The following is a 15153-nucleotide window of genomic DNA, read 5'->3' on the forward strand; positions in this document are numbered from 1 at the left end:
CCAATTTGTGTTTAGGACAGTAATTACCAGAATGTCGCCGGTGGATGTTTTTTTAACTGAGTTTTGACATTAAGAATAGAAAACCCACTTGACGGTAAGGTCAGGACATGTCTTTTCATGTAAATCAATGTCATGGCTTCCCAGTGGTTAGGGATTTCTTGTAATTTAACTAAATTGTCAGTTACGGCAGTTTTCCTGTGGGTGGGCAGGTGCAGCTGCTTTATGTGTCGGGATTTCAGTGTGGGCTGGCAGGGCACTTCCGATTTTTGGTCTTTCTGCAAGTGGTAGTGTGGCTGTGGGGAGACTCGGCCCCGAGCTTGCACGTGGCACTTCCTCGCTCCAGTTACAGACATGTGAAAAGCAGGAGGTGGGAGCAAATCTTCCCTGTCAAGCCGGAAGGATTTTGAAGGCTAAAGGTGCAGCAACCTGCTTGGCTGTCCGAGGCACTAGCCTTGTGCTGGCATTTGCGAGCTCCCCGGGCTCCCCTCTGCCTACCACAGGAGCCCTTTGTCTGCTCTTGCAGGATTTCTCTCTCCAGTGTGGAATATCTTACCTGACATTTAAACACTTCCTCTGATTTATTTTTTTTACTTTTCCTCTAGTCACACACCCCAGTGCTGCGTTAGCGCTGGAGAAGTGGGAAGCACAGTTCACTAGTCCAGGGTTTCCCAAACCTCTTTCCCCTGGCTGCCCTGTGCCGGGCGAGGTGGGTCGGAGGCGTCGGGGCGGCGTGTCAGCTCACGTAATACCGGAGAGGCAGCAGCGCTGGGCTGCAGGCAGGCACGCACCGACAGGCAGGGCCGGGTCGTCTCCCTGCCCTGCAGCCTCCTTCCCCGCTGGGACTGAGCGTGGGGTGGCACTGGGCTCCGGCTGGGGAGCGTGCCGCTGGGGGGGCCCGGCGGGACGAGGGGATCGCTTACCACAACCCTGGGGATCGCTGTTTGGGAAACCGCTGTGCTTGCCAACTTGCGTTGCTCAAATCAAGTAAAAAGCAATGTGTATGGTTGGAGAGTGGGGAAAGTAAGATGTCAAAAAATCCCCCAAGATGATAGCAGTAGCACTAGGAAAGAAGAAAACAGTCAAAAAGCCCCTGCAAACCCTTGAGTAAAACCCAGTCCGACTTGGGAGTAAATGAGGGTGAAGGCGGGACTTGGGGTTGGTAAGTCCTGCCCTAATTATCTCTGCAGCCCAGAAAGTGCTGTGTCAGCACATGGTCAGCGGTATTGTGCCATAAGCCTTTGCCGGAGTGTCTTAGCAGTACCAAGCAGATATTAAAAGCCTCAAGTACAGCATGAACAAATATCTGCAATATTTATTAACCGCGGGGAGCTCAGGTAATTCTTTGAAGTTTTTGACTTACTGTGGAGTGAACTTGTGTTTTTGTGTGAGTTGCAGTACGTGAAGAAGCAGCTGTGAGAGAAGTGCCTTCTCCAGAGAGGCTTTCACGTGTTAGCCATTCATTTAACGTGAGGCTTTGGACCTCAGGGTTGCATCTGCCGCTGAAATATATGGACTATGCAAAAAACTCAGTTCTGCTTTGGAGGGTTTAGCTGCACAGGATTTTCATTTCTCTGTGAGATCTAGCCTTTTTGTTAAAGAGAGGATGTGTGCTGAGAATTGGGAAGTGCGTTAAGTTAGCTGGTTAAAAGAGTCTGCGGAACTGCAGGTGTCTGAGTCGTAAAGGAGCTGCAAAGTATTAATTCCAGCTTTTGAGTTAACTAAAGCCAGACAGGTTTTAAAACCAGTTTAAGTTCTGGTTTTAATCCTTCGTAAGTCACAGCTGAAGTTTTTAAATGTAATATAGCTTGAAAGGTGCTTTTCTTTAGTTTTTAACTTTGTTTTTCAAAGTGTCCAGTTGTGAACTGTATTGAAATACTGTTGGCTTTTTTTCTTAAACGGGAATTCTTCACCCAAAATAGTTAAAGAAATAAGACAGGTGTTGAGAAGATAACTTATCGTGAGCAAGCCAGAGAAAGACTGGAAAATTAAGGGACTGGTGGGTGAGGAGTAGTGTTAGTGCTTTTGACCGTGCCGGTCAAAGTAAGTTTTGAAGGCGGAGTTGAATAGAGAGAAAAGACGACACCAGAATACTTGAAGTATTTCTTTTTTTCTTCTGCTTCTTTGAAAAGAAGACTTGCTCTACCAATTGAGTTTTGGAGTAGATCTTTACTTTTACCTAGCACTTGTACAGGAGATGTGGAAATGTTTTCTGGTTTGTCTTTTTCTCGGAAACAGAAAAAAATAAGTCTCTGTTGTGTTTGTTTTTTTTTCCCCCCAAACAGAATTTCAACTTTTCTTGTATATTGAGGAATAACTTTAAAGCTAAAATGAGAGAGGGAATGGAAAGATCTCCAAAGAATCCAAACATTGAATATCCAGATTAATGTGTCATCGATTTTAAAACGGTGAGACGCCTTCTAGCCTGTGTGATGGCAGGCTGTGGGGTCGGGGTAGCAGCCTGGGGAGCAATCGTGATATTTGGGGTGCCAACCTTTGCTTTCTGCCCCTCTCCTGGCAAATACACCAGTTTTCTCACGTTTCTTCCTAGGTTATGGGAGAAATGTACCGATGGTGTGATTTCCCCTTAGGAAAACATTACGTTTATCACAGATCTTGACATGCCTCTGATGCTCTTTGCCTACCGCTGTTGTGTTAGCACTGGAGCGGATGGGACCGTACATCACTGTGGCAATAGAGGAATGTATATGATGGCTTTTGCATGGGCCAGACCATCTCGTCCTGGCTTTTGCATCCTTGGGTTTAACTAGTGTTGCTGTGTGAAGCAGTGGCGGTCCCAGCTGTCCTCCAGGACCGTCTGTGAGGCTATCAAGAGGGGGAAGCTACCATATTTAGTAGGCTTGAGGACCTTTTAGATGCCTCTTCTGCTGCGCCAGAGGCAAAACTGCACAAAATTGCATTTTCTTGAATAAAATTAGGAGGTGTGTACTGTTTCTCTGGACATTGCTGTCTGAGCTGCTTTGAGGGGTGTGCCCTAATGTCGTCCTGTCAAAGTGAGTTTCCTACCCCAGTGAGTGGTTCCCTGATAATGCTGCCTGCTCGGGAGTGACATGGCCCATGTTGGAGCTGCTCCCTTGCTGGATTGAACCCACTCGGGCTGGTCCGTGTCTCTTCTCCGGCCCCAGCATGTCAGCAGTCTCGGGCGGCTGAGCTGAGCTGAGAAAATGGCTTATGGCTTGTATAAGGATGATGTCTGGCTGCTCTTGTCCCTTGGTGTGATCCACCCCTCCTTATGCTGGTTGTGATGCCCTCCGGTGAACCCCCTGGTCAACCAGTTCAACTCACCGGCACGGTCCTTTGGTGGCACCGAGCAGTTACGTTGGCTGGCAACGTCTGTTTGAAACCATACCCCAAACTTAAAGAGGCTTTGTCACAGCAGGTTTAAAAATACCGCAGTGTGATGGATGACTGTTCAAACTCTTTTCAGCCTTGCTAATATAAGACTTTCTTTTCTCGTATTCGCTTCCTTTTTTCCACTGAAGAAATGACTCTGTTGGTTCATGATGTGCTTTGACGCTGTGGCATCAAATACCTCTCGTGGAGTGACAAACGCAAGGAGTGGGGTGCACAGGGAGAGGCCAGCTTGGACTAGTCTGGCTGTTAATACCTCTCAAACCTTGCTTCCCTTATGTTCTTAGACGAGCACACGGTTATTTATGATTTTATTACTTAATTTTAATAAATAAGTTTAGTATTTAAAAAGAGAAAGAAGGAGTAAAAAAACTTATTAGGACTAAGGTTATATTTAGAGTGGAAGAAACGTTTCTCTTGGCTCCTCTTACCTGCCCTCCTAACCCATTTACTGTGGATAATTATTTGAAATGTACTATTTTAAATCTCAGTGTTAATTATTTCCAAGTGGTTGAATATTATTGTTAAAATAATCGTTGGAAATTTGCTTTGGGCATAAATGAGGTCTGCGCCAAAAACTGCCATTTCTTTTGCGCTGTTTAATTCTGAAGAGTAGCAAAACTCAGCCTGCTGGTAAAGCCTTTCTGAAACATTTAGTTCTTGAGAAACCAGTCTCTTCTGTGAAGCATTAAATGAAGAGCTTAAAATAATTTTCCAATGGTGATAATTTTTCTGTAATCGCAAAGGCTGTCCATTTGCTAAGTACTGGCACTGTAAACACAGGCAAGCTGTTAAGCTAATAAAGCTGTTCTGATGACGTTAAAATAAAAATGCCTTTTTTTTTTTTTCCCTCCAAAGGGGTCTCCCAACAGCTTTCACCTTCCCCATCTCCCGATGAATGCACCTTTTGTTGCCAGCTCCAGGTGACCCAGGAAAATGGGTGACTTCAGCAGCGGCGGGTCTTGAAAATGTTTGCTGTCTTTTGGCCTGTGCTGGTCCCTCTGCAGCTTGGCCAGCAAACCTTCCATTTTGAGATCCGAATTGCTGTAAATTTGAAAGTTTCTAATTTTTGTCTCCCTTTTGTTTAGCAGCAGCAGCTGCTGCTGCTTAGCAACTCTGCGTTATATCTGGAAGGAAGGTAGTTGTCATCCATGTCCCACGTGCATGCAAGAGCTTGACTCCTCTTCCAAAACCTGCAGGTTTACAACGACCAGTACCCGTCATACGTTCGGGCTTTTCTGTATTTAAAGCATCTGAAGTATGTGTTCTGGTAGGGTGCTTGAGAAAAAAAGACATCTTTTTCTCCAGAATGATTCACTGTAAAGTAAGTTTTAACATCAAACAGGTGACCTTGTACTCCCATTATTCGTTTAACGTCAGCCTTTGTTTACTGCCTTCGCCTGTTGCACAAACTAGAAGGACCAGTGTACAGCAAGGAGTCGCTAGCTTATAGAAGCTCTGTAATAAAACAGCTCCACCTCAGAACTGAGGCCTCGTTTCCCAGAACTAACATGACTGTAACCAGGAAAAAAAACAATCAACCTTGTTTTTTTGGAAGAATCTTGTTTTACGCTTCTGTATTCTCTGTGCTGAAATGGCTGATTTAAGTGCAGTTCATTTTGGTATATTCGAACGTAGTTCTAGGTTAAATAAATTGTTCGCTGAGGTCCTATGTAAATTATTAATAACTTGTTTTGTATAGTGTTGGTTAACTTCACCTTTTTGTGTCTCAGAAGGACTATTTCATATGTCTGAGGTGCAAGCTATTTTAATAAATTAATGTATTTTAAAGAGTGTCCTGATAGCAGTTGAGTTCACAATCCTATAAGGAGTTGTCATCTCAAGTCTCATTATCTCATGATTCTCAAAGGACAGTGTAGACTCTCAATCTTACATCCATCCAAAAAGAGTTATTTCACTATGTGGTGCCTCTCACTTACTCATTTTGCTTCAGCAGAAATACTGCAGGCATCTTGTCTATCAGAATAGCAAAACCAGTGTAGTTCATCTTGTAGTAATCTTTCTTTACACCATGGGTATTCATAGTAGTGTTTGAAGTGGAGAGGAATAAATGCAAAAGCTGAAGAAGACTCCTTTGAATCTTGTATCCAGGTTGTAGGAAGGGGGGTGTGGGTGTAGCTGGGTGCCTGCCTGCGTGGGACTGGGCCCGGTCGCCCAGAGATCTGATCCTTTCCTAGGTTCCTAGGAGTATAATGAGGCATGTGAAAGGTGGCCTGATTTGAGATAGCATATTTAATTTCTCTGATTTTGGGGACTTAGATATGGAGAGCCATATACAGATCTGTGTGTGTGTGTGTGTATAAAAAAATAAAATTCCCTTCTGCTTGTGTTTCCACTACATTATCTGTAAATGCATCGTGGCCAAAGGTGACAGTCCTGATTAGTGTGGTGGAGCCCACTTACACAAGTGTCTTTCATGGAAAAGGCAGCCTTTGATCAGCGGCGCTTGGGTAATCCATCAGGCCTCCTACACACCTACAAAAGAGCTCTTTCATGGCAATATCTCAAAGCCTGCTGGCATTCTCAGAGATTATAATGTATTTTTACATCCGGTCATTCCATTGAAAGAAAATGTGCAAATTAGTTTTATACTGTAGATGAACGGCAGAGAATCAGACACCAGATCTGTGCTTAGGTTGTCTTCTACTTTTGCTGTATCCTGATATATTTAAAATAGTTTTCTGCGTGGACAAGATGTCTTTTGTGTAGTTTGGGGGTTTGGGTTTTTTTGGTGTGGTAATGTTTTTTTTTATTTTGTCAAGTCTTTAGATCCAGACTCTGTGCTCTCGCCTCTGTTTGTTTATAGGCCACCTACTACTTAGCTCTGCACAAATTACCAGGCTTTCAGCTGTTCCCTTAACAGCGCTTGTGCTAAATTTTAGGTCTCCATCTTGAGTTAGAGGGTAATAGCCGACTCCTCCAGACTTCACTGCACTGGTCTTCTGTACCACTATGGAGTGGATGTTTTGCAAAGTGGTGAGAAATGAGGTGGTGGGTATGGAGGGCTCTCTGTTCTTTATCAGCTGTTAGGCTAATATTTATACCTAATTATTTTGATAATCTTTTTTTATATACTAGCCTTGATGATGATGCTGTTTGCATCTAGGCTTGTTCCTGTTTCTTCCTAGTTACCTGTGTTTCTTTGTGGTTTCTTTTTCTAACGAGGCTCTGGATATCAGTCTGTCTGGTACACCATCTGCTGAGATGCTCTGCTTTGCCACCTTCTCCCTCCCTCTCTCCCCCAGGGTGCGAGCTGTGCTGGGTGTCGTAATAGGGAAGTGCAGACACTAGTTTGTTTGCCACCTTCTCCCTCCCTCTCTCTCTCCCCCAGGGTGTGAGCTGTGCTGGGCGTCGTAATAGGGAAGTGCAGACACTAGTTTTGGAAATGCTCTTTGTGGCTTGGTTGTAAAGCACTTTGCAATAGGTGGAGGGGGAGCTAGTTATAGAAATATATCCCCTTGTTCCTTTTTCCCCACATTTCTGGTCCTGAGCACAGCTCAGCCTGTTGGAAGATGGTGACATCATGCTGCCATTGCCCAGAGTCCCTGCTCAATCAGGAGCTAATTGGTTTGGAAAAAAACTTTGCGAACCCAAGGGGGTGAAAAGTGTTTTATGAAACCACTGCCTTTATTTTAACCCAGTCTCTATTATTCTGCTTGCTTGGAGGCTAGTTCTGCCAACTGCTAGACAGGTTCTTTTCTTATTACCAAAGGGAGCTGTGCATTCGTGGATCTTCTCCAAAAAAAAAAAAAAAATCCAAGAAAAAACTCAGTCTTGTGAGAATGGTAGAAATGACTCCTGTAAGCACTGTTCGTTTCTGGCTAAGAAATCCTCTCATACCTGTTAGGCCTGAGAGGTTGGTTTTTTTGCTATGTTTTATGTCTCTGCTTATTGTTTTGTCCTTCTACATATTCATGTTGGAAAGCCAGTTTTACTACTATTCTTCTAGGAAAGAACAAAAAGTTCCTCTGGAATAGCAGCATCCAGAGACACTGTGGTAAAACAAGGATTGAAAACTGTTCAAAGTAAAAAAGCAGCCATTAACTTACCTGTAGCTCTGTTAGCTTGCTAAATGCAGTCATCTTTATTGCTGAGTTCCTCTATTACCAGTCTAATTTTTCAAGGTGAAGTTGTTTTCCTGCCTGTTCTTTGGCAAGCAGGTTGCCTGTCACTCTGCACACGTGCGTGAAGCATGTCCTTCTCCCTTCCTTTTCACCATGAGTTGGAAAGGTGGGTGGGAGAGTTTGGAACACCGTGGCAGAAAGTAGAGAGTGTTTATACTTGTGACAACTGCTGCCATGTCCTTTTCAAGATGAACGTTACACGATGAGCTTTAATGGACTCTCCAGTTGCAAGCTGTCCCTTGGATGCGTTGCTTTAGCCTTTCCGTATTGTTCCATAGGGTGGACCATCACCCACTAAAAGCTCTTCTGCAGAGCTGTGGTCAGAAGAGCCGCGCTGCGTGGTCACAGCGTATCCTCTGTTCGTAGTTCTAGAAATGCCTGTGTAAGAGAGGCCACCCAAGGGACTTGTCTGAAAAGACAAATGTCAGGAAAGAGAAATGTTCTGGGTGTTTAATGTTCCTGGCTTGGTGGTTGTTCTGTGTGGTTGAGTTGTGTTGCCTTTGGACCTGTAGTTTTTTCGTATTAGCAGCGCTCAGTTTGTCAGTCCAAATAAGACTGGTTTTCCTGCAGCTGCTGTGAGAAATACTGAGCTTTGAGGAATATTGGAGGCTTGCGGTGCGCTGTAGGCATTGGCATTGATAAATGAGAACCTAATCCACAGTTTTTTGTACTGGAATCCTCTTTCCTCCCTTGGTCGCTTCATTGAATTAAGCAGATAATTCTGTGCATACTCAGCTTCTCTTGCTCCTAATACAGTGATTATTCTTTGGTGCCTGGAAGAATATTTAATTTATAGAGCTTTTCCATGAGTAATAAAAGCACTTTGTTAATAGATCTTTAGTCCTTAAGGCCCAGGAATAGTTTGTAAAATCTAGTCTAGCCACACAGCTGCCGCTGGCCAGTGTGTCACTGGTGGCTTTTGGTATCAAACGTCTATTCTGTGGTGCCGAGAGCGTGGCTTTTGGTAGTCTTTCAGTATTGGGTTTTGATAAGAGCAGACCTTAAAAAGACCTTCTTTAAATTTTACTCCAAAGAAAATTTCACCTAAATTGCTGGCAGTAAATTATTTTTTCCTTCTCTTTTACAGAACGAGGCTATGATCCCTACAATCCAGAGCTTCCAAGGCCCTCGCTGGAGGCGGAGGATGGCGCTCTGGCTGACATTACAGATGTGACACCCGGTATTCTGGAGCTGGAGCTGGTCAACAAGGCCATTGAGGCAGTCAAAAATGAAGTTGAGAGAGAGCAGAAAAAGTATGAGGAGCTGCTAGAAACGACAAAGGAGTTCAGTGCTTCAGAGGCCTCCTCGCTCATTTCGAATACGCCTGTATCAGCTGTTGGGACACAAAACGATTCATTTACCTCCTTAGAATATAATCCAGGTAGCTACAACTTTAATAATAACTCGGACTACAACCCTACTCCTCTCGCTGCTGCTAGCCGGTCAAGTAAATACACTTTGGATACTTCCCGATCTAAAGGTAGCTCACTGGAATATGTTCCCAAGGCTGTAGTACAGAATAAAAAATACAGTAGCACTGTCACTAACAATAAATATGTGATTGATGACTCTAAGCCTTCCACAGACTTGGAATATGACCCACTTTCAAATTACTCAGCCAGGCTTTTGAGCAAAGCCACAACAAAGGAGCCAAAGGGGTCTAAAAGGGGTAGGGTGTCTAGTTATGACGAATCTTATTCTCCATCGCGAAAGAAGCTCTGTGAAGTACCCGATGACTATGAAGTGTGTGCCAGGTTCTCTTCCTCTGAAGATGAGGCTGATGTGGAATATAAGCCAACTTCCGTTAGTTCACAATCAAAAGCTGGTTCTGAAAGTGAATCAAATGATGGGTTATCCAACAAAGAGCAGAGCACCAAACTGGATGACTTTGCTTCCCAGGATAGCAAAGAAGCGGCAGCACAATATGGCGTGGAAGACCTTCCAAGTTCACAGAAAAGTCTTTCTAAAAACTTACCAGACAAGAATGCAAAAGCAGCAAAATTATGTTCTGGTAAAAACGACCAGGAAATTGAAAATAAAAACAAAGACTCAAAAGACAAAACGAAAAGGAAGAAATCGGATGTTAGTAAAACACCTAGCCTCAATGAGGTTGGTAAGAAGGAGAAAAGTAAAAATACAGAAAAAGACAAAGTGCTCAAGAAAGAAGACAAATTAAAAACCAAGAACGAAGAGAAAAACTGCAAAGATAAAAGTGTCAAAGTGAAAACCGATGTGAGTTTAAAGAAGCCTGAAAAACAAAAGTCAGAAAAAGTGGATGGGCTTAAGAAAGAAAAATCCAAGTCCATCAGCAGTAGTTCAGGGAAAAGCAAGAGTGAGGGTGTCATCAAAGGCTCTAGTATGGAGAAGCTGGGGAGCAGCAAGAAAGACTCCAAGCTGAAAACAGCTGACGTGAAAAACGGTAAGGAAACCTGTGATCGTAAAAACAAAGAGAAGGGGACCAAGACTCCAGCACTGGAGCGAAAGAAAGAAAAGGTCAGTTCTACAGAAAAAGGAGATCCAAAGAAGGGTCGGAAGCAGCAGAGTTTGAGTCATGTTGACCTGTTTGGCGATGAGAGTGGAGATGATGATGACAAAGGCCGGCCTTTACCATCCACGTTACTTGGCGTGAGCTCAGACTCAGATGTTGATGACTGTGGTTCAGACTCTGAGAATGAAAATGAAGGGACAAAGAAAGTGAAGCGCTCTAAATTGTCAAAGTCGTCGTCGTCTTCCTCAACATCTGATGACATTGATTATTCCATCCTTGAGAAAGACTTGGACTTTGAGTCAGATCCAATGGAAGAGTGTCTCAGGATTTTTAATGAATCTACAGATGTGAAAACTGAAGACAAGGGAAGGCTGGGGAAACAGGTAATGCTGGTTTGGTTGGTTGGTTCTCTCACATCTAAATGTGAAAGGATTCTGGTTTAGTTTAGTGGTGTTGCTTATTTCAAGTAGCTGAAGAGGGCTACAGAGGGGGACTCCATATGTTGGAAGAATCTCGTCCTTGTCATGACTGAGTGCTTTGAAGAGTTTGCACTTGAATTTACCTCCTGGATTGAAAGCTGCTGTGAAATGTAAGGATTCAATTACATTTTGTGTGGAAGGCCTTTAGCTTTCAGGGTTATCAGTTACTTCTGTCTCCATCTGGCCTAAGAACCATGGTGGCCTGGATGACTGGAGAAAAGGCTTCAGAGAGTATGTTGTGTGTGTTTCAAAGCTAATCTAAGTTTGCTAATCTGGGCGATGCCTTCTTGTTGCAGCATAGTTTACGGAACGTGGTGGCAGGTAGAACCAGGACAATGTGTTGGTGTAAGTCGATGTAGTTGGCACTGAACGCTTTGGAGACTCCCCAAATTACTGTTTTCTATTTTAAATGCATACTGCAGATATTTTACGAGGATCTCTGGATATCTTGTAGGTGGTGCAAATAAGAAATGGAGGGTAAAATTTCTTCAAAAGGTACAAGGGGTTTCAGAATAAGGAGGTAAAAAGACAGCATTTACATAAAAAGGCTTCTGCCAGTGACTGTGAGGTGGTCCCCAGAGGATGCAAGAAGCTCATTTTCCAAGATTAAAACAGAACGGAGCAAGTGTAAAAGGCTAGAAAGCAGCTGCTGGCAGTGATCCTCTGACAGCCTCTGAGGCAGGGAAGTAGGAGCAGACAAAATTCGTCCTTCATCTTCTGACATCCGAGTTCGACTGGGCAGCAAGAGCAAACCCTCGATCCCGGGAGCGGCTGCCTGTGCATGGGCAGGATTGTTTGACTTGCTGTCCAACCCAGCACGCCCAGGTTTTCTGGTTGGGATGATTTTGCTTGCGTACAGAGCAGGTGTTCAGCGGATTGGATTGGGAAGAGCTTTAAAAAAAGAAAAAGGTGACAAATTTGGCAACGCTGAGAAAACGCCCCAAACCTGTCTCTAGCGCTGTCTGTCTGGCACATCTGACTGCAGTGCAGAGGTACCGGGGTCGCTGAGCCAGCCGTATTACCTGGGGGGCTTAGTGTGGGGCAAAGTGACAAAATCAGGTGCCCTCTGTGCGCGGGGGGACAGAGGGTGCCAAAGGCCGAGTGCATCTATCCAAGGAATTACTGAGTGGCTTCAGCTGCAGCTGTCCTGTGTCCAAAAGATAACGGAGGTACTGGGACTCCATCAGGGCTTCCAGTGTGGTCCAGTTTAGGCCCCTTCAAACACAGCAAGTCTCCCTCTGGGATTATTGATCTGAAGGAGGGGCAGGGCGAATGCAGCAGGAACCACGTGACTGCATGGTGGAAAGCCAATTTCTCCTGGTTGTTTGTTGACTTTTATTCTAAAAGTGGCATCAGGAATTGGTGCTGGTTTTCAGGCATTTGTTAGTTGGGTGGGTGAAGTGGCCGTGAACAAAATTCTTCCATTCATGACCGTCTGTGTGTGGAGGACAAAGTGAGCCGGGATCTGCAGCGTGGGGAGGAGACCTCATCTTTTGAAAAGGATAGCTGGACTATTAACGCTTTTTGCTGAACACTCTGTTGCAATAATGTCCCCGATCTTTCTGAGAGAAGTCTGTGTTGCTGACAAGTAAAGACCTTTTTTACACTTGTATGAAATGCCTTGGTAGAAGAAACTATATAAAGCAGTTGTGTGTAATGATTTTCTTCTGAACTATTAAGCATTACTTGATTTTGCTTGTTTAAAATTCAGCTTGCTGTCTTCAGTGTTTAGTGTAATTCCCAGCTAGGAATGAGCGCGTTATTTTTGGCTTTGTTTCTTCAGATTGCCTGGTTTAAGTGAAAATAGTATAAGGGCATGCAATCTGTAGTGGGAAATATTAATCCATTTAGAGCTTTCCAAATACGGAATGATTCAAAATGGACTGAATTCAGAAAGTGCTGAACCAGGGCCTTCCACTCACTGCAAACAGTTAATTCTGGCATGGAGTGGCAATGTTCAGCTGTCAGCAGCCACGTGTGTTTCCTTTGCACGTGCTTTACCTTATATCCCTGCACTCAAATTTTAATTTCCCCCTGTTTTGGAAAGGGAGGAACAAGCATTGCAGCTGAGGGGTCCTTTTTTTGCGAGGTGGGTGTTTGTAAGTAGGTACTTGCTTCCCCGCTGCGTTTCTGGCAGGTGGGATTGGTCACGGGGAATTTTTTTGTTTATGGAATGATTTTGTAGATGGAGCTTGTGTGGTTTGGTCTCAGCAATGTGCTAGTCCGGAGGGAAGGTACATGTGGGCAGTGCGGTACGTTTCCACCAGGAAGGATCACTTTGTGAGAGAGTTTATTAGGGATGTAACTGAATTAACAGACTTACTGAGTGCCTAGAGAGCGAAGTGATTCAGTGTGAAGTGCTCATCCAGAATGCCCTTGTGGTGATGAACACAAGCTCAGCCTAAGTGGAGTCTAAGCTCATCCCCAAATCCAGCCTTCAGCTCTGTCGCTGAATTTCTAAGAGATTGTCAGGTTTGTCTTTGCTCAGAGCTTTGCCAGGGATTGTGTTGGAAAACTGAAAGCAAGATTGACTGGAGAGCAGCTAGAGTTTTGAAAAATAAACTTGTGAAGTGGGTTTTGTATAAATGAACAGCCGAGTCAAATTCAAAGAAGATTTTAAAGTGGTTCCCCCGCCCCCCCGGCAGCAAGTCTGAGATGTTAGCTCAGAAGTAGCTTTAGCTGGGGAGGTGCTGTTACTTCTTCCTGGGTTTCTGGCCGTACAAGTGTGTGACCTGGGGATTTGTCACCACAGTCTTTCTGCAGATACAGCTGTGGATAAAACTGCAGAGAAACGTTTCCCTAAACGTGGAGTGGGGGCACCGTGGTTTGGCGTCGAGCAGGTTTTCAGGACCTGCTCTGGCAGCACGTTATGCAAGAGCAGAAATGAGTCAGCTCCCAAATTCTTACCAAAAAAAACCCAACCCAAACCCCCCTGGATTTTAAGAATGCCATGAAAGGTGTGAGGTGTGTGAGCGGCTGGCAGGAGAAGGGTGTTCAAGTCTCTCGTGGCAGGGAGGGGCTGTCCTGAATCATGCCAGTGCTGCCAAGTGCACAGCAGTGCACTCGTGGAGTGACTGCTTGGGTGGGAACTGTAATGCTGCTGTTCGCTGGCTTCGTTGGTGGCTCTTGGGTTCAAAGCAAGGTTTGTTTTAGTAGTTCAGCAGCTGACCACGTGTTGTTCTCACCTGCCACCTGCAAGGACTTTCTGTTAACCCAAAAAGAGACTTTTCAGATCTCCTCATTGAGAGGGATCTTCAAGTCTGTTCAGTTTTGGAAGCTTGTTCTTTTGTTTTCCAGCTATCCAAAGAGGAAGGAAATGAAGAAAAGACAGAAGATAATTTAACTACCTTGTTTCCTGGCCAAAAAAGAAGGATCTCTCATCTTGTCAAACAAGGAAATGTAAGTGCAGCTCTTAGAAGCAAAAGTTTAGATTCTTTAAAGTGAGGATTTTCTGTCCTGTTATGACGCTGGAAAATGATGCAGTCCCAGGTTCAGGCAGCAGCGTACGAGTTGTTTGTGCTGGAATCCGTCTGTGTCAGATTTCTTTCCTCCCCTTTCTGATTTCTGAAAAACGTGTTTAGGCATCTTTTACAAATGGCAGCAAAACTCTAATGAACTTTTGTAAAACCAAGGGTAGGCTGTGGAAGAGTAAGTGGATTCTGCACCTTGAACTCCTTGGGATAGATTGAGATGTTCATTTTTCTACAGTATAGCTTCATTCAATCACTTAGATAAAAATTAGCTAGACACAAGGTCAGTCTGTGTCTGATGGTACTTTCATTTGTCTTGTGGACCTAAAAGATAGCTGTAGGAATTTTGTCAGGTGTTTAAAACCATTACTTTATATCTGTTCTGAATCAGCCAAGACATCAACAGTATCTTGTTTGATACTCTTCTTTCAAAATTGTGAAAATACTTTAAATACAGAGGAGAAGAATTAAAAAAAAAAAAGGCAAGGAAGACATTCTGATTTTTTTATTTCTTTCTCACTGGGATTTTAATTCATGTTTTCTCTGAGGGTTTAATGTGTTTCCCTCCAGGTGCTGAGCACAGATTAGTCAGTTTTATGTTCCAGCAGGATAAGAGTGGAGACTTACACGCTGATTTGAGCTGGGTAGTCCAAATTAATTGTTCTTCCTTTCCTCTCTGTCTGGAAAGGGTTTCTTTGCTTTTAATAATTTGAAGCCCTGAGGTCAATACAATGCATTTTACTTAACTACATATCTTCAGCCAGTTCATGTGTTTTGATAAGGGCCCTTTCTTCCAAAGTGAAGAGATAAGAGACTGAAGCAAATGGGTTGGAAATTCATTAACTCAAATATTTATTGTAAATAGGTGCCTTTTAGACATGTACAAATCTTTAAATACATTCTCTTAATGTGACAGCTGATCCCAAAATGCTTTCCAAAGATGTGAGCCCCAGCACAGCCATTGCATGGGCAAACAGAACCGATCTGATGTGCTCAGCAGCAGCTGCCGTGAGCACACACCGGGACGTGCGTTCCCTGGAGTATCTCAGCTCGGCGCTGCTGCCAAGTCTGTTCAGGAGGTGCCGTGAGACCTGAACTGCTGCTTTTATGTGCAGAGTTGAGGCTCGTGCTTTGCTGTGTCCCTCCAAGTCGAGTATTTGCTCAGTCTTGCTTGTGATTCATAGCTCAAGGACTGAGCAAGC

The 15153-nt window shown here is 44.1% G+C and overlaps 1 protein-coding gene across 1 annotated transcript in view; it reads left to right on the top strand.

Annotated features, from left to right (window-relative positions):
* Window positions 1-1226: 1226 nt before the first annotated feature.
* The window catches only part of REXO1 (RNA exonuclease 1 homolog), a 35700-nt gene continuing 21773 nt past the window's right edge, over window positions 1227-15153 (top strand). The window contains exons 1-3 of the mRNA XM_019473559.1: window positions 1227-1334; window positions 8602-10385; window positions 13779-13880. Coding sequence (XP_019329104.1) covers window positions 1292-1334; window positions 8602-10385; window positions 13779-13880 — 1929 coding nt within the window. The 5' untranslated portion in view covers window positions 1227-1291. The remainder of the gene's footprint in view (window positions 1335-8601; window positions 10386-13778; window positions 13881-15153) is intronic.

Source organism: Aptenodytes forsteri, unplaced genomic scaffold, assembly GCF_000699145.1.
Source record: "Aptenodytes forsteri isolate BGI_AS27 unplaced genomic scaffold, ASM69914v1 Scaffold391, whole genome shotgun sequence".
NCBI lineage: Eukaryota > Metazoa > Chordata > Aves > Sphenisciformes > Spheniscidae > Aptenodytes > Aptenodytes forsteri.